Source organism: Heterodontus francisci, chromosome 5 (genome assembly GCF_036365525.1).
Source record: "Heterodontus francisci isolate sHetFra1 chromosome 5, sHetFra1.hap1, whole genome shotgun sequence".
In the NCBI taxonomy this organism is placed as follows: Eukaryota; Metazoa; Chordata; class Chondrichthyes; order Heterodontiformes; family Heterodontidae; genus Heterodontus; species Heterodontus francisci.
This window is the reverse complement of record NC_090375.1, coordinates 2,561,547-2,580,078: the sequence shown is the minus strand read 5'-3', so window position 1 is coordinate 2,580,078 and position 18,532 is coordinate 2,561,547. Positions and strand designations below refer to the sequence as shown.

The 18,532-nt window shown below is 51.2% G+C and overlaps 1 protein-coding gene across 1 annotated transcript in view; it reads right to left on the bottom strand.

Moving 5' to 3' along the window:
* LOC137369689 (dynein regulatory complex protein 11-like) overlaps positions 1-18,532 on the bottom strand; it is a 486,226-nt gene that overhangs the window by 443,545 nt on the left and 24,149 nt on the right. Inside the window, exon 2 of the mRNA XM_068031024.1 lies at positions 3,571-3,898. Within this exon, the coding sequence (XP_067887125.1) occupies positions 3,571-3,898 (328 nt within the window). The remainder of the gene's footprint in view (positions 1-3,570; positions 3,899-18,532) is intronic.

Here is an 18,532-nt window from a genome sequence, read left to right as displayed (position 1 = left end):
TACTCAGTCAAATGCTGCCTTGATGTCAAGGGCAGTCACGCTCACCTCACCTCTTGAGTTCAGCCCTTTTGTCCATGTTTGAAGCAAGGCTGCAATGAGGTCAGGAGCTGATTGGCCCTGGCGGAACCCAAACTGAGTGTCACTGAGCAGGTTATTGCTAAGCAAGTGCTGCTTGATGGCACTGTTGATGACACCTTCCATCACTTTACTGATGATTGAGAGTAGACTGATGGGGCGGTAATTGGCCGGGTTGGACTTGTCCTGCTTTTTGTGGACATACCTGGGCAATTTTCCACATTGCAGGGTAGATGCCAGTGTTGTAGCTGTACTGGAACAGCTTGGCTCGGGGTGTGGCAAGTAAAGAGGAGTAAAGAAGTCTTGCTGCAATTTTATAAACCCTTGGTGAGACCACACCTGGAGTATTGTGTACCGTTTTGGTCTCCTTACCTAAGGAGGATATACTTGCCACAGAGGGAGGCCAATGGAGGTTCACCAGACTGATTCCTGAGGTGGCAGGATTGTCCTATGAGTTGAGATTGAGGAGAATGAACCTGTATTCTCCAGAGTTTAGAAGAATGAGAGGTGATCTCATTGAAACTTACAAAATTCTTCTGGGGTGGATAGGGTAGATGCAGGAAGGGTGTTCCCCCTGGCTGGTGAGTCCAGAGCCAGGGAACACAGTCTCAGAATAAGGGGCAGGCCATTTAAGACTGAGATGAGGAGGAATATCTTCACTCAGAGGGTGGTGAATCTTTGGAATTCTCTAACCCAGAGGGCTGTGGAAGCTCAATCATTGAGTATATTCAAGACTGAGATCGACAGATTTCTAGATATTAAAGATATCAAGCGATATGGGGAGAGTGCGGGAAAAAGGTGTTGAGGTAGAAGATCAGCAACAACAACAAAGAACAACAAAGAAAATTACAGCACAGGAACAGGCCCTTTGGCCCTCCAAGCCTGCGCCGATCCAGATCCTCTATCTAAACATGTCGCCTATTTTCTAAGGGTCTGTATCTCTTTGCTTCCTGCCCATTCATGTATCTGTCTAGATACATCTTAAAAGACTATCGTGCCCGCGTCTACCACCACCGCTGGCAACGCGTTCCAGGCACCCACCACCCTCTGCGTAAAGAACTTTCCACGCATATCCCCCCTAAACTTTTCCCCTTTCACTTTGAACTCGTGACCTCTAGTAATTGAATCCCCCACTCTGGGGAAAAAGCTTCTTGTTATCCACCCTGTCTATACCTCTCATGATTTTGTACACCTCAATCAGGTCCCCCCTCAACCTCCGTCTTTCTAATGAAAATAATCCTAATCTGCTCAACCTCTCTTCATAGCTAGCGCCCTCCATACCAGGCAACATCCTGGTGAACCTCCTCTGCACCCTCTCCAAAGCATCTACATCCTTTTGACAATGTGGCGACCTGAACTGCACGCAGTATTCCAAATGTGGCCGAACCAAAGTCCTATACAACTGTAACATGACCTGCCAACCCTTATACTCAATACCCCGTCCGATGAAGGAAAGCATGCCGTATGCCTTCTTGACCACTCTATTGACCTGCATTGCCACCTTCAGGGAACAATGGACCTGAACACCCAAATCTCCCTGGACATCAATTTTCCCCAGGACTTTTCCATTTACTGTATAGTTCACTCTTGAATTGGATCTTCCAAAATGCATCACCTCGCATTTGCCCTGATTGAACTCCATCTGCCATTTCTCTGCCCAGCTCTCCAATCTATCTATATTCTGCTGTATTCTCTGACAGTCCCCTTCACTATCTGCTACTCCACCAATCTTAGTGTCGTCTGCAAACTTGCTAATCAGACCACCTATACTTTCCTCCAAATCATTTATGTATATCACAAACAACAGTGGTCCCAGCATGGATCCCTGTGGAACACCACTGGTCACACGTCTCCATTTTGAGAAACTCCCTTCCACTGCTACTCTCTGTCTCCTGTTGCCCAGCCAGTTCTTTATCCATCTAGCTAGTACACCCTGGACCCCATGCGACATCACTTTCTCCATCAGCCGACCATGGGGAACCTTATCAAACGCCTTACTGAAGTCCATGTATATGACATCTACAGCCCTTCCCTCATCAATCAACTTTATCACTTCCTGAAAGAATTCTATTAAGTTGGTAAGACATGACCTTCCCTGCACAAAACCATGTTGCCTATCACTGATAAGCCCATTTGCTTCCAAATGGGAATGGATCCTATCCCTCAGTATCTTCTCCAGCAGCTTCCCTACCACTGACGTCAGGCTCACCGGTCTATAATTACCTGGATTTTCCCTGCTACCCTTCTTAAACAAGGGGACAACATTAGCAATTCTCCAGTCCTCCGGGACCTCACCCGTGTTTAAGGATGCTGCAAAGATATCTGTTAAGGCCCCAGCTATTTCCTCTCTCGCTTCCCTCAGTAACCTGGGATAGATCCCATCCGGACCTGGGGACTTGTCCACCTTAATGCCTTTTAGAATACCCAACACTTCCTCTCTCCTTATGCCGACTTGACCTAGAGTAATCAAACATCTGTCCCTAACCTCAACATCCGTCATGTCCCTCTCCTCGGTGAATACCAATGCAAAGTACTCGTTTAGAATCTCACCCATTTTTTCTGACTCCACGCATAACTTTCCTCCTTTGTCCTTGAATGGGCCAATCCTTTCTCTAGTTACCCTCTTGCTCCTTATATATGAATAAAAGGCTTTGGGATTTTCCTTAACCCTTTTTGCTAAAGATTTTTCATGACCCCTTTTAGCCCTCTTAATTCCTCGTTTCAGATTGGTCCTACATTCCCGATATTCTTTCAAAGCTTCGTCTTTCTTCAGCCTCCTAGACCTTATGTATGTTTCCTTTTTCCTCTTAGCTAGTCTCACAATTTCACCTGATCATATTGAATGGCGGAGCAGGCTCGAGGGGCCGGGGCCGAATGGCCTCCCCCGCTCCTATTTCCTATGTTCACCTTGGAGCAAAGGAGATTGAGGGGAGATTTGATCGAGATGTACAAGATTATGACAGGTTTAGATAATGTAGACAAAGAAAAGCTGTTCCCAGTAGCTCATGGTACAAGGACTGGGGGACGTACATTGAAGGTTTTGGGCAAGAGATGCAGGGGGAATGTGAGGAAGAACTTGTTTACACAGCGAGTGGTAATGACCTGGAACTCATTCCCTATGAGGGTGGTGGAAGCAGAGACAATCAATAATTTCAAAAGAAAATTGGATGGGCAGTTGAAGGAAATAAACCTGCTGAGCGACAGGGATCGAGCATCAGGAATGGGACTGACTGGATTGCTTCACAAGGAGCTGGCATGGACTCGATGGTCTGTATGGCCTTCTTCTGTGCTGTAATGATGCAATGATTCATAAGGAAAAGCTTACATTCACACACTCATACACACACACAAGCATTAGTTAAACAGCATGGAGAGGTATATAAACATACTTATACACTCGAATGATAGGCTTACACACTCAAGAACTGTATTGATGCAATAACACCCCATACTTACACACATACAGAATAAGCTTACACACTCAGTCTTACACACCGGCGTCAGTTTCAGGTCCTGAATCACGTCGTCCATGAAGTGAAACTCTGAGAGTCCTTTATCAACCATCTCCTTCCGCACCTCGAGAATTCGACCCATCACCCCTTGCAGCAGCATCTCAACGACCTTCCATTTCTGGGGGTGAGCAATCTGATCCTGCACAAGCTCCAGCTTGCGGAAGATACGAATGTATTTGATGAAGAGGTTGTTCTGATATCGAAAGAAGGCTGGAGCATCCTTGTTAATGTCCAGCGCTGTACCAGCTGACTCAAGTTCCAGCAAGTCATTGATGCTGTTCTGAGCTCTCATCCAAAGATTGTTGTAGGTGCTGAGAGAGGGACAGACGTCAGTGTTAGGAATTGCAGGTTTCAGCCATTGTTCCCAAGTAAATCCTGAACCATGAGCATCTCAGACATGACAAATTGACAATTCCAGCTCTGGAGGAGCTGATCTGTTAAATAACATTCCAATAACAAAAAGGATACAAACACCAAGACAGCATATCGGGATTGGTGCCCAGGCAGTTTCCTCCACAGACCCACTGTCGTGGGAACACACACCCTGCGACACTCACCCATCTCCACTCAGAGACATCCAGTGGGCCTTACCCAGGAATGCACCATCCAAGGATTCCTAGCTTTGGCTGTGGGCAGATATTAAAGGATGTGCAAGGAAGGCTGACACCAATAGGTAAAAGTGGAGGATCTAAAGGATTTGGAGGCACAGGTCAAATAAAACCCCAAAGTGAATTTTTTAAAATAAAAGTCTTTAATAATTCTTTAATTTATCTCTGTTAAGTTTAGTTAGTCCAACAAATATAGGCATGGCAGGGCACCTCAGTCCTGTTCCATGTGGCAACATAAGGATGCTTCTTGTGTCCTGGACAACCACAAGTGCAGGAAGTGTCATCAGCTGGAGGAGCTCAAGCGCTGGATTTTGGAGAGCTACCTGGACAACATGTTTCTGCACAGTGTATAAACTGGCTATTACTTCACCCTCTTCTCATCTCTGCCCCAGTAACCTCACTTTTGGTGAGCAGAGTACATGCAGAGCATAGAAGCATAGAAACATAGAAACGTTGAAAGTTTAAGGCACAGAAAGAGGCCATTTGGCCCATCATGTCTGCACCAGCTGATAAATGAGCCACCCATTCTAATCCCACCTTCCAGCATTTGGTCCGTAGCCCTGCAGATTACAGCACTTGAGGTGCATATCCAGACACCTTTTAAATGAGTTGAGGGTTTCTGCCTCAACTACCCTTTCAGGCAGTGAGTTCCAGACCATCATCACCCTCTGGGTGAAATTTATTTCTTCATCTCCCCTCTAATTTTTCTACCAATCACTTTAAATCTATGCCCCCTCGTCACTGACCTCTCTGCTAAGGTGAATAGACCCTTCACCTCCACTCTATCCAGGCTGCTCAAAATTTTGTACATCTCAATCAAAACTCCCCTCAGCCTTCTCTGTTCCAAGGAGAACAACCCCAGCCTATCCAATCTTTCCTCATAGCTGCATTTTTCCAGTCCTGGAAACATCCTCGTAAATCTCCTCTGTACCCTCTCTAGTGCAGTTACATCCTTTCTGTAATGAGGTGACATTCACTCCTTTCTCTCACTTCCTCTACACTCCTCAGTATTTTCCCATTAATCGTGTATTCCTTTGCCTTGTTTGACCTCCCCAAATGCATCACCTCACACTTCTCCAGGTTGAATTCCATTTACCACTTTTCTGCCCACCTGACCAGACCATCAATATCTTCCTGCAGCCTCCAGCTATCCTCCTCGCTATCTACCACACAGCCAATCTTAGTGTCGTCTGCAAACATCTTGAACATGTCCGCTAAATTTTGTCCAAATCGTTATTATACACCACAAAAAGCAGGGGACCCAGTACTGAGCCCTGTGGAACACCACTGGAAACAGCCCTCCAGTCACTAAAACACCGTCAACAATTACCCTTTGTTTCCTGCCACTGAGCCAGTTTTGTATCCACCTTGCTACATTTCCCTGGATCCCATGGGATTTTATTTTTTTAACCAGACTACCATGTGGGACCTTGTCAAAAGCCTTGCTAAAATCCATGTAGACCACATCAACTGCACTAGCCTCATCAATCTTCCTTGTTACTACCTCAAAAAATTTAATCAAGTTAGTCAGAAAAGATCTTCCCTCAACAAATCCATGCTGACTATCCTTGATTAACCTGTGCCTTTCTAAATGACAGTTTATCCTGTCTCTCAGAATAGATTCCAATAATTTGCCCACTACTGAGGTTAGACTGACTGGCCTGTAATTATTCGGTCTATCCTTCGCTCCTATTTTAAACAGAGGTACAATGTTAGGATAGATAGGAAAGGGAAAAAAGGGGGACAGGTGACAGTATTAATTAAGGAGAGCATTGCAGTGTTGGAGAAAAAGGATGTCCCAGGGGGGTCGAGGACAGAATCAATTTGGCTAGAGCTGAGGAACAAAAAGGCGCAGTTACATTGCTCGGTGTTGTCTACAGGACACCAGCTAGTGGGAAGGACATGGAGGAACAAATTTGAAAGGAAATTACAGAGAGGTGCAAAAATTATCGGGTAGTTATAATGAGGGACTTTAGTTATCCAAACATAGAATGGGATAATAGGAGTGGAAGGTTCCCCTCCAAGTCACACACCATCCTGACTTGGAACTATATCGCCGTTCCTTCACTGTCACTGGGTCAAAATCCTGGAACTCCCTTCCTAACAGCACTCTGGGTCTACCTACCCCACATGGACTGTAGCGGTTCAAGAAGGCAGCTCACCACCACCTTCTCAAGGGCAATTAGGGATGGGTAATAAATGCTGGCCTGGCCAGTGACACCCACATCACATGAACGAATAAAAACAAGGGCAGTGAGGGACAAGAGTTCCCAGAGTATGTTCAGGAACATTTTCTACAATAATATGTTTCTAGTCCAACGAGAAGGGAGCCACTGCTAGACCTGGTTCTTGAGAATGAGGTGGGCCAAGTGGATCAAGTATCAGGAGGAGAGCATTTAGGGGATAGTGATCATTGTATCATAAGGTTTAGGCTGACTATGGAAAAGGACAACGAGCAATCCAGGGTAAGAATGATTAACTGGGGGAAGGCCAACTTCAATGGGGTAAGAATGGAGCTGGGGCGAATAAATTGGAGTCAAAAGCTGACAGAAAAACTGATCGATGAACAATGGGCTACCTTCAAAGAAGAGATAGTTCGGGCACCGTCAAGGTATGTTCCCTCGGAAGGGGAAAAGTAGAGCAAACAAATCCAGAGCTCCCTGGATGACAAAAGAGGTAGAGATTCTGGTAAAGAAGAAAAAGTGTGCTTATGACAGATGCCAGGTAGAAAATACTATTGAGAACCAGGCTGAATATAGAAGGTCCAGAGGGGATGTGAAAAAGTAAATAAGAGAAACAAAGAGAGAGCATGAAAAGAGACTGGCAGCTAACATTAAAGGGAATCGCACAGTTTTCTGTACACATATAGATAGTAAAAGGGAGATAAAAGGAGGCATGATGGTGGAAATCGCAGAGGCACTGGCCATAATTTTTCAGTCTTCCTAAGGTGGTGCCAGAGGACTGGAGAATTGCAAACATTACACCCTTATTCAAAAAAGGGTGTAAAGATAAGCCCAGCAACTACAGGCCAATCAGTTTAACTTCAGTGGTGGGGAAACTTCTGGGAAGAATAAAATGGGACAAAATCAATTGTCACCTGGAGAAATGCGAGTTAATTAAGGAAAGCCAGCATGGATTTCTTAAGAGAAAATCATGCTTGACCATTTTGCTGAACTTTTTTGAGGAGGTAACACAGAAGGTTGATGAGGCCAATGCTGTTGATGTGATGTACATGGACTTTCAAAAGGCGTTTGATACAGTGTCACACAACAGACTTGTGAGCAAAGTTATAGCTCATGGAATAAAAGGGACAGTAGCAACATGGATACAAAATTGGTTGAGTGACAGGAAACAAAGAGCAGTGGTTAATTGATGGTTTTCAGGCTGGAGGAATGTTTGTAGTGGAGTTCCCCAGGGATCAGTGTTGGGACCCTTGCTTTTCCTGATATATATTAATGACCTAGACCTTGGTGTACAGGGCACAATTTCAAAGTTTGTGGATGATATGAAATTTGGAAGCATTGTGAACTGTGAGGAGGATTGGAGAAGTTGGGACTGTTTTCCTTGGAGAAGAGAAGGCTGAGAGGTGATTTGATAGAAGTATTCAAAATCATGAGGGGTCTGGACAGAGTAGATAGAGAGAAACTGTTCCCACTCGTGAAAGGATCGAGAACGAGAGGGCACAGATTTAAAGTATTTGCTAAGAGAAGCAAAAGTGACATGAGGAAAAACTTTTTCACACAGCGAGTGGTTAAGGTCTGGAATGCGCTGCCTGAGAGCGTGGTGGTGGCAGGTTCAATTGAAGCATTCAAAAGGGAATTAGAGAGTTATATGAAAAGGAAGAATGTGCAGGGTTACGGGGAGAAGGTGGGGGAATGGAACTGAGTGAATTGTTCTTTCAGAGAGCGAGTTCTTTCAGAGACACGATGGGCCGAATGGCCTCCTTCTGCGCTGCAACAATTCTGTGATTCTGTGATTCTGGTGTTAGTAGTCCTCCGGCACAACACCTGCATCCAGTGATGACTGGAAAATGATGGTCAGACCTTCCACTATTTTCTCTCTTACTTCTTTTTAACAGCCTGGATAAATTTCATCCGGCCCTGGTGATTTATCAAATTTCGAGGATGCTAATCCCACTAATACTTCCACTCTCCCTATGTTTATCACCTCCAATACATCACACTATTCCTCCTTAACTACAATATCTGCATCGTCCCCCTCTTTTGTGAAGATAGACGCAAAATAATCATTAAGAACCATATCAATATCTTCCGCCCCTACACAGAGGTTACCTGTATGGTCTTGTATGGGCCCCACTCTCTCCTTAGTTATCAAAGAACAAACAAAGAACAAAGAAAATTACAGCACAGGAACAGGCCCTTCGGCCCTCCAAGCCTGCGCCGATCCAGATCCTCTATCTAAACATGTCGCCTATTTTCTAACGGTCTGTATCTCTTTTCTTCCTGCCCATTCATGTATCTGTCTAGATACATCTTAAAAGACTCCATCGTGCCCGCATCTACCACCTCCGCTGGCAACGCGTTCCAGGCACCCACCACCCTCTGCGTAAAGAACTTTCCACGCATATCCCCCCTAAACTTTTCCCCTTTCACTTTGAACTCGTGTCCTCTCGTAATTGAATCCCCCACTCTGGGGAAAAAGCTTCTTGTTATCCACCCTGTCTATACCTCTCATGATTTTGTACACCTCAATCAGGTCCCCCCTCAACCTCCGTCTTTCGAATAAAAATAATCCTAATCTGCTCAACCTCTCTTCATAGCTAGTGCCCTCCATACCAGGCAACATCCTGGTGAACCTCCTCCGCACCCTCTCCAAAGCATCTACATCCTTTTGGTAATGTGGCGACCAGAACTGCACGCAGTATTCCAAATGTGGCCGAACCAAAGTCTTATACAACTGTAACATGACCTGCCAACCCTTATACTCAATACCCCGTCCGATGAAGGAAAGCATGCCGTATGCCTTCTTGACCACTCTATTGACCTGCGTTGCCACCTTCAGGGAACAATGGACCTGAACACCCAAATCTCTCTGGACATCAATTTTCCCCAGGACTTTTCCATTTACTGTATAGTTCACTCTTGAATTGGATCTTCCAAAATGCATCACCTCGCATTTGCCCTGATTGAACTCCATCTGCCATTTCTCTGCCCAACTCTCCAATCTATCTATATTCTGCTGTATTCTCTGACAGTCCCCTTCACTATCTGCTACTCCACCAATCTTAGTGTCGTCTGCAAACTTGCTAATCAGACCACCTATATTTTCCTCCAAATCATTAATGTATATCACAAACAACAGTGGTCCCAGCACGGATCCCTGTGGAACACCACTGGTCACACGTCTCCATTTTGAGAAACTCCCTTCCACTGCTACTCTCTGTCTCCTGTTGCCCAGCCAGTTCTTTATCCATCTAGCTAGTACACCTTGGACCCCATGCGCCTTCACTTTCTCCATCAGCCTGCCATGGGGAACCTTATCAAACGCCTTACTGAAGTCCATGTATATGACATCGACAGCCCTTCCCTCATCAATCAACTTTGTCACTTCCTCAAAGAATTCTATTAAGTTGGTAAGACATGACCTTCCCTGCACAAAACCATGTTGCCTATCACTGATAAGCCCATTTTCTTCCAAATGGGAATAGATCCTATCCCTCAGTATCTTCTCCAGCAGCTTCCCTACCACTGACGTCAGGCTCACCGGTCTATAATTACCTGGATTATCCCTGCTACCCTTCTTAAACAAGGGGACAACATTAGCAATTCTCCAGTCCTCCGGGACCTCACCCGTGTTTAAGGATGTTGCAAAGATATCTGTTAAGGCCCCAGCTATTTCCTCTCTCGCTTCCCTCAGTAACCTGGGATAGATCCCATCCGGACCTGGGGACTTGTCCACCTTAATGCCTTTTAGAATACCCAACACTTCCTCCCTCCTTATGCCGAATTGACCTAGAGTAATCAAACATCTGTTCCTAACCTCAACATCCGTCATGTCCCTCTCCTCGGTGAATACCGATGCAAAGTACTCGTTTAGAATCCTCCAGCATGACCCCTCTGCTCCCCCATTCCATTTCAGATTTGGCTCAGTTCACTAATCTTACTTCAAAAATGTTTAGTTGAACTGGGAATATTGCGCAGGGCACCGGGCAAAATACCCCTGCACCAACACTGCAGCACTCCCTCAGTACTGACCCGCCGACAGTGCAGCACTACTTCAGTACTGACCAGCTGACAGTGCAGCACTCCCTCAGTACTGACCCGCTGACAGTGCAGCACTCCCTCAGTACTGACCCTCTGACAGTGCAGCACTCCCACAGTACTGAACCTCCGACAGTGCAGCGGCTCAGTACTGACCCTCTGACAGTGCAGCGCTCCCTCAGTACTGACCCTCCGACAGTGCAGCGCTCCCTCAGTACTGACCCTCCCACAGTGCAGCACTCCCTCAGTACTGAACCTCCGACAGTGCAGCGGCTCAGTACTGACCCTCTGACAGTGCAGCACTCCCTCAGTACTGACCCTCCGACAGTGCAGCACTCCCTCAGTACTGACCCTCCGACAGTGCAGCACACCCTCAGTACTGACCCTCCATCAGTGCAACACACCTCAGTACTGACCCGTCGACAGTGGAGCGTTCCCTCAGTACTGACCCTCCAACAGTGCAGCACTCCCTCAGTCCTGACCCTCCAGCAGTGCATCAATCTCTCAGTACAGACCCTCCGACATTGCACCTCTCCCTCAGTACTGACCCTCCGATTGTGCAGCACTCCCTCAGTATTGACTTTCCGACAGTGCAGCACACCCTCAGTACTGACCCGCCGACAGTGCAGCTCTCCCTCAGAACTGACCCTCTGACAGTGCAGCACTCCCTCAGTACTGAACCTCCGACAGTGCAGCGCTCCCCCAGTACTGACCCTCTGACAGTGCAGCACTCCCTCAGTACTGACCCTCCTACAGTGCAGTACTCCCTCAGTACTGAACCTCCGACAGTGCAGCGCTCCCTCAGTACTGACCCTCCGACAGTGCACCACTCCCTCAGTACTGACCCTCCAACAGTGCATCACTGCCTCAGTACTGACCCTCCGACGGTGGAGCCCTCCCTCAGTACTGACCCTCCGATTGTGCAGCACTCCCTCAGTATTGACCCTCCGACAGTGCAGCACTCCCTCAGAACTGACCCTCCGACAGTGCAGCACACCCTCAGTACTGACCCGCCGACAGTGCAGCACTCCCTCAGTACTGGCCCTCAGTCAGTGCAGCGCTCCCTTAGTACTGACCCCCCGACAGTGCAGCGCTCTCTCAGTACTGACCCTCCGACAGTGCAGCACTCCCTCAGTACTGACCCTCTGACAGTGCAGCTCTCCCTCATTACTGACCCTCCGACAGTGCACCACTCCCTCAGTACTGACCCGCCGACAGTGCAGCACTCCCTCAGTACTGGCCCTCAGTCAGTGCAGCGCTCCCTCAGTACTGACCCGCCGACAGTGCAGCACTCCCTCAGTACTGGCCCTCAGTCAGTGCAGCGCTCCCTCAGTACTGACCCCCCGACAGTGCAGCGCTCTCTCAGTACTGACCCTCCGACAGTGCAGCACTCCCTCAGTACTGACCCTCTGACAGTGCAGCACTCCCTCAGTACTGACCCTCTGACAGTGCAGCACTCCCTCAGTATTGACCCTCCGACAGTGCAGCACTCCCTCAGTACTGACCCTCCGACAGTGCAGCACACCCTCAGTACTGACCCTCTGACAGTGCAGCACTCCCTCAGTACTGACCCTCTGACAGTGCAGCACTCCCTCAGTACTGACCCTCCGACAGTGCAGCACTCCCTCAGTACTGACCCTACGACAGTGCAGCGCTCCCCCAGTACTGACCCTCTGACAGTGCAGCACTCCCTCAGTACTGACCCTCCTACAGTGCAGTACTCCCTCAGTACTGAACTCCGACAGTGCACCACTCCCTCAGTACTGACCCTCCAACAGTGCATCACTGCCTCAGTACTGACCCTCCGACGGTGCAGCCCTCCCTCAGTACTGACCCTCCGATTGTGCAGCACTCCCTCAGTGTTGACCCTCCGACAGTGCAGCACTCCCTCAGAACTGACCCTCCGACAGTGCAGCACACCCTCAGTACTGACCCTCTGACAGTGCAGCACTCCCTCAGTACTGACCCGCCGACAGTGCAGCACTCCCTCAGTACTGGCCCTCAGTCAGTGCAGCGCTCCCTCAGTACTGACCCCCCGACAGTGCAGCGCTCTCTCAGTACTGACCCTCCGACAGTGCAGCACTCCCTCAGTACTGACCCTCTGACAGTGCAGCTCTCCCTCATTACTGACCCTCCGACAGTGCTGCACTCCCTCAGTACTGACCCTCCGACAGTGCACCACTCCCTCAGTACTGACCCGCCGACAGTGCAGCACTCCCTCAGTACTGGCCCTCAGTCAGTGCAGCGCTCCCTCAGTACTGACCCCCCGACAGTGCAGCGCTCTCTCAGTACTGACCCTCCGACAGTGCAGCACTCCCTCAGTACTGACCCTCTGACAGTGCAGCACTCCCTCAGTACTGACCCTCTGACAGTGCAGCACTCCCTCAGTATTGACCCTCCGACAGTGCAGCACTCCCTCAGTACTGACCCTCCGACAGTGCAGCACACCCTCAGTACTGACCCTCTGACAGTGCAGCACTCCGTCAGTACTGACCCTCTGACAGTGCAGCACTCCCTCAGTACTGACCCTCTGACAGTGCAGCACTCCCTCAGTACTGACCATCTGACAGTGCAGCACTCCCTCAGTACTGACCCTCCGACAGTGCAGCGCTCCCTCAGCACTGAACCTCCGACAGTGCAGCGCTCCCTCAGTACTGACCCTCTGATAGTGCAGCACTCCCTCAGTACTGACCCTCTGACAGTGCAGCACTCCCTCAGTACTGACCCTCTGACAGTGCAGCACTCCCTCAGTACTGACCCTACGACAGTGCAGCGCTCCCCCAGTACTGACCCTCTGACAGTGCAGCACTCCCTCAGTACTGACCCTCCAACAGTGCAGTACTCCCTCAGTACTGAACTCCGACAGTGCACCACTCCCTCAGTACTGACCCTCCAACAGTGCATCACTGCCACAGTACTGACCCTCCGACGGTGCAGCCCTCCCTCAGTACTGACCCTCCGATTGTGCAGCGCTCCCTCAGTGTTGACCCTCCGACAGTGCAGCACTCCCTCAGAACTGACCCTCCGACAGTGCAGCACACCCTCAGTACTGACCCGCCGACAGTGCAGCACTCCCTCAGTACTGACCCTCAGTCAGTGCAGCGCTCCCTCAGTACTGACCCCCCGACAGTGCAGCGCTCTCTCAGTACTGACCCTCCGACAGTGCAGCACTCCCTCAGTACTGACCCTCTGACAGTGCAGCACTCCCTCAGTACTGACCCTCTGACAGTGCAGCACTCCCTCAGTATTGACCCTCCGACAGTGCAGCACTCCCTCAGTACTGACCCTCCGACAGTGCAGCACACCCTCAGTACTGACCCTCTGACAGTGCAGCACTCCCTCAGTACTGACCCTCTGACAGTGCAGCACTCCGTCAGTACTGACCCTCTGACAGTGCAGCACTCCCTCAGTACTGACCCTCTGACAGTGCAGCACTCCCTCAGTACTGACCATCTGACAGTGCAGCACTCCCTCAGTACTGACCCTCCGACAGTGCAGCACTCCCTCAGCACTGAACCTCCGACAGTGCAGCGCTCCCTCAGTACTGACCCTCTGACAGTGCAGCACTCCCTCAGTACTGACCCTCTGACAGTGCAGCACTCCCTCAGTACTGACCCTACGACAGTGCAGCACACCCTCAGTGCTGACCCTCTGACAGTGCAGCACTCCCTCAGTACTGACCCTCTGACAGTGCAGCACTCCCTCAGTACTGACCCTCTGACAGTGCAGCACTCCCTCAGTCCTGACCCTCCAACAATGCAGCACACCCTCAGTACTGAACCTCTGACAGTGCAGCACTCCCTCAGTACTGACCCTCTGACAGTGCACCACTCCCTCAGTACTGACCATCTGACAGTGCAGCACTCCCTCAGTACTGACCCTCCTACAGTGCAGCACTCCCTGAGCACTGAACCTCCGACAGTGCAGCGCTCCCTCAGTACTGACCCTCTGATAGTGCAGCACTCCCTCAGTACTGACCCTCTGACAGTGCAGCACTCCCTCAGTACTGACCCTCTGACAGTGCAGCACTCCCTCAGTATTGACCCTCCGACAGTGCAGCACTCCCTCAGTATTGACCCTCCGACAGTGCAGCACTCCCTCAGTACTGACCCTCCGACAGTGCAGCACACCCTCATACTGACCCTCTGACAGTGCAGCACTCCCTCAGTATTGACCCTCCGACAGTGCAGCACTCCCTCAGTACTGACCCTCCGACAGTGCAGCACACCCTCAGTGCTGACCCTCCGACAGTGCAGCACTCCCTCAGTACTGACCCTCTGAGTGCAGCACTCCCTCAGTACTGACCCTCTGACAGTGCAGCACTCCCTCAGTACTGACCCTCTGACAGTGCAGCACTCCCTCAGTACTGACCCTCTGACAGTGCAGCACTCCCTCAGTACTGACACTCCGACAATGCAGCACACCCTCAGTACTGACCCTCTGACAGTGCAGCACTCCCTCAGTACTGACCCTCTGACAGTGCAGCACTCCCTCAGTACTGACCCTCTGACAGTGCAGCACTCCCTCAAAACTGACCATCTGACAGTGCAGCACTCCCTCAGTACTGACCCTCCGACAGTGCAGCACTCCCTCAGCACTGAACCTCCGACAGTGCAGCGCTCCCTCAGTACTGACCCTCTGACAGTGCAGCACTCCCTCAGTACTGACCATCTGACAGTGCAGCACTCCCTCAGTACTGACCCTCCTGCAGTGCAGCACTCCCTCAGTACTGACCCACTGACAGTGCAGCACTCCCTCAGTACTGACCCTCCGACAGTGCAGCACTCCCTCAGCACTGAACCTCCGACAGTGCAGCGCTCCCTCAGTACTGACCCTCTGATAGTGCAGCACTCCCTCAGTACTGACCCTCTGACAGTGCAGCACTCCCTCAGTACTGACCCTCTGACAGTGCAGCACTCCCTCAGTACTGACCCTACGACAGTGCAGCACACCCTCAGTGCTGACCCTCTGACAGTGCAGCACTCCCTCAGTACTGACCCTCTGACAGTGCAGCACTCCCTCAGTCCTGACCCTCCAACAATGCAGCACACCCTCAGTACTGACCCTCTGACAGTGCAGCACTCCCTCAGTACTGACCCTCTGACAGTGCAGCACTCCCTCAGTACTGACCCTCTGACAGTGCAGCACTCCCTCAGTACTGACCATCTGACAGTGCAGCACTCCCTCAGTACTGACCCTCCTACAGTGCAGCACTCCCTCAGCACTGAACCTCCGACAGTGCAGCGCTCCCTCAGTACTGACCCTCTGATAGTGCAGCACTCCCTCAGTACTGACCCTCTGACAGTGCAGCACTCCCTCAGTACTGACCCTCTGACAGTGCAGCACTCCCTCAGTATTGACCCTCCGACAGTGCAGCACTCCCTCAGAATTGACCCTCCGACAGTGCAGCACTCCCTCAGTACTGACCCTCCGACAGTGCAGCACACCCTCATACTGACCCTCTGACAGTGCAGCACTCCCTCAGTATTGACCCTCCGACAGTGCAGCACTCCCTCAGTACTGACCCTCCGACAGTGCAGCACACCCTCATACTGACCCTCTGACAGTGCAGCACTCCCTCAGTATTGACCCTCCGACAGTGCAGCACTCCCTCAGTACTGACCCTCCGACAGTGCAGCACACCCTCAGTGCTGACCCTCCGACAGTGCAGCACTCCCTCAGTACTGACCCTCTGAGTGCAGCACTCCCTCAGTACTGACCCTCTGACAGTGCAGCACTCCCTCAGTACTGACCCTCTGACAGTGCAGCACTCCCTCAGTACTGACCCTCTGACAGTGCAGCACTCCCTCAGTACTGACACTCCGACAATGCAGCACACCCTCAGTACTGACCCTCTGACAGTGCAGCACTCCCTCAGTACTGACCCTCTGACAGTGCAGCACTCCCTCAGTACTGACCCTCTGACAGTGCAGCACTCCCTCAAAACTGACCATCTGACAGTGCAGCACTCCCTCAGTACTGACCCTCCGACAGTGCAGCACTCCCTCAGCACTGAACCTCCGACAGTGCAGCGCTCCCTCAGTACTGACCCTCTGACAGTGCAGCACTCCCTCAGTACTGACCATCTGACAGTGCAGCACTCCCTCAGTACTGACCCTCCTGCAGTGCAGCACTCCCTCAGTACTGACCCACTGACAGTGCAGCACTCCCTCAGTACTGACCCTCCGACAGTGCAGCACTCCCTCAGCACTGAACCTCCGACAGTGCAGCGCTCCCTCAGTACTGACCCTCTGATAGTGCAGCACTCCCTCAGTACTGACCCTCTGACAGTGCAGCACTCCCTCAGTACTGACCCTCTGACAGTGCAGCACTCCCTCAGTACTGACCCTACGACAGTGCAGCACACCCTCAGTGCTGACCCTCTGACAGTGCAGCACTCCCTCAGTACTGACCCTCTGACAGTGCAGCACTCCCTCAGTACTGACCCTCTGACAGTGCAGCACTCCCTCAGTCCTGACCCTCCAACAATGCAGCACACCCTCAGTACTGACCCTCTGACAGTGCAGCACTCCCTCAGTACTGACCCTCTGACAGTGCAGCACTCCCTCAGTACTGACCCTCTGACAGTGCAGCACTCCCTCAGTACTGACCATCTGACAGTGCAGCACTCCCTCAGTACTGACCCTCCTACAGTGCAGCACTCCCTCAGCACTGAACCTCCGACAGTGCAGCGCTCCCTCAGTACTGACCCTCTGATAGTGCAGCACTCCCTCAGTACTGACCCTCTGACAGTGCAGCACTCCCTCAGTACTGACCCTCTGACAGTGCAGCACTCCCTCAGTATTGACCCTCCGACAGTGCAGCACTCCCTCAGAATTGACCCTCCGACAGTGCAGCACTCCCTCAGTACTGACCCTCCGACAGTGCAGCACACCCTCATACTGACCCTCTGACAGTGCAGCACTCCCTCAATATTGACCCTCTGACAGTGCAGCACTCCCTCAGTACTGACCCTCTGACAGTGCAGCACTCCCTCAGTACTGACCCTCTGACAGTGCAGCACTCCCTCAGTACTGACACTCCGACAATGCAGCACACCCTCAGTACTGACCCTCTGACAGTGCAGCACTCCCTCAGTACTGACCCTCTGACAGTGCAGCACTCCCTCAGTACTGACCCTCTGACAGTGCAGCACTCCCTCAAAACTGACCATCTGACAGTGCAGCACTCCCTCAGTACTGACCCTCCGACAGTGCAGCACTCCCTCAGCACTGAACCTCCGACAGTGCAGCGCTCCCTCAGTACTGACCCTCTGACAGTGCAGCACTCCCTCAGTACTGACCATCTGACAGTGCAGCACTCCCTCAGTACTGACCCTCCTGCAGTGCAGCACTCCGTCAGTACTGACCCACTGACAGTGCAGCACTCCCTCAGTACTGTCCCTCCGACAGTGCAGCACTCCCTCAGCACTGAACCTCCGACAGTGCAGCGCTCCCTCAGTACTGACCCTCTGATAGTGCAGCACTCCCTCAGTACTGACCCTCTGACAGTGCAGCACTCCCTCAGTACTGACCCTCTGACAGTGCAGCACTCCCTCAGTACTGACCCTACGACAGTGCAGCACACCCTCAGTGCTGACCCTCTGACAGTGCAGCACTCCCTCAGTACTGACCCTCTGACAGTGCAGCACTCCCTCAGTACTGACCCTCTGACAGTGCAGCACTCCCTCAGTCCTGACCCTCCAACAATGCAGCACACCCTCAGTACTGACCCTCTGACAGTGCAGCACTCCCTCAGTACTGACCCTCTGACAGTGCAGCACTCCCTCAGTACTGACCCTCTGACAGTGCAGCACTCCCTCAGTACTGACCATCTGACAGTGCAGCACTCCCTCAGTACTGACCCTCCTACAGTGCAGCACTCCCTCAGCACTGAACCTCCGACAGTGCAGCGCTCCCTCAGTACTGACCCTCTGATAGTGCAGCACTCCCTCAGTACTGACCCTCTGACAGTGCAGCACTCCCTCAGTACTGACCCTCTGACAGTGCAGCACTCCCTCAGTATTGACCCTCCGACAGTGCAGCACTCCCTCAGAATTGACCCTCCGACAGTGCAGCACTCCCTCAGTACTGACCCTCCGACAGTGCAGCACACC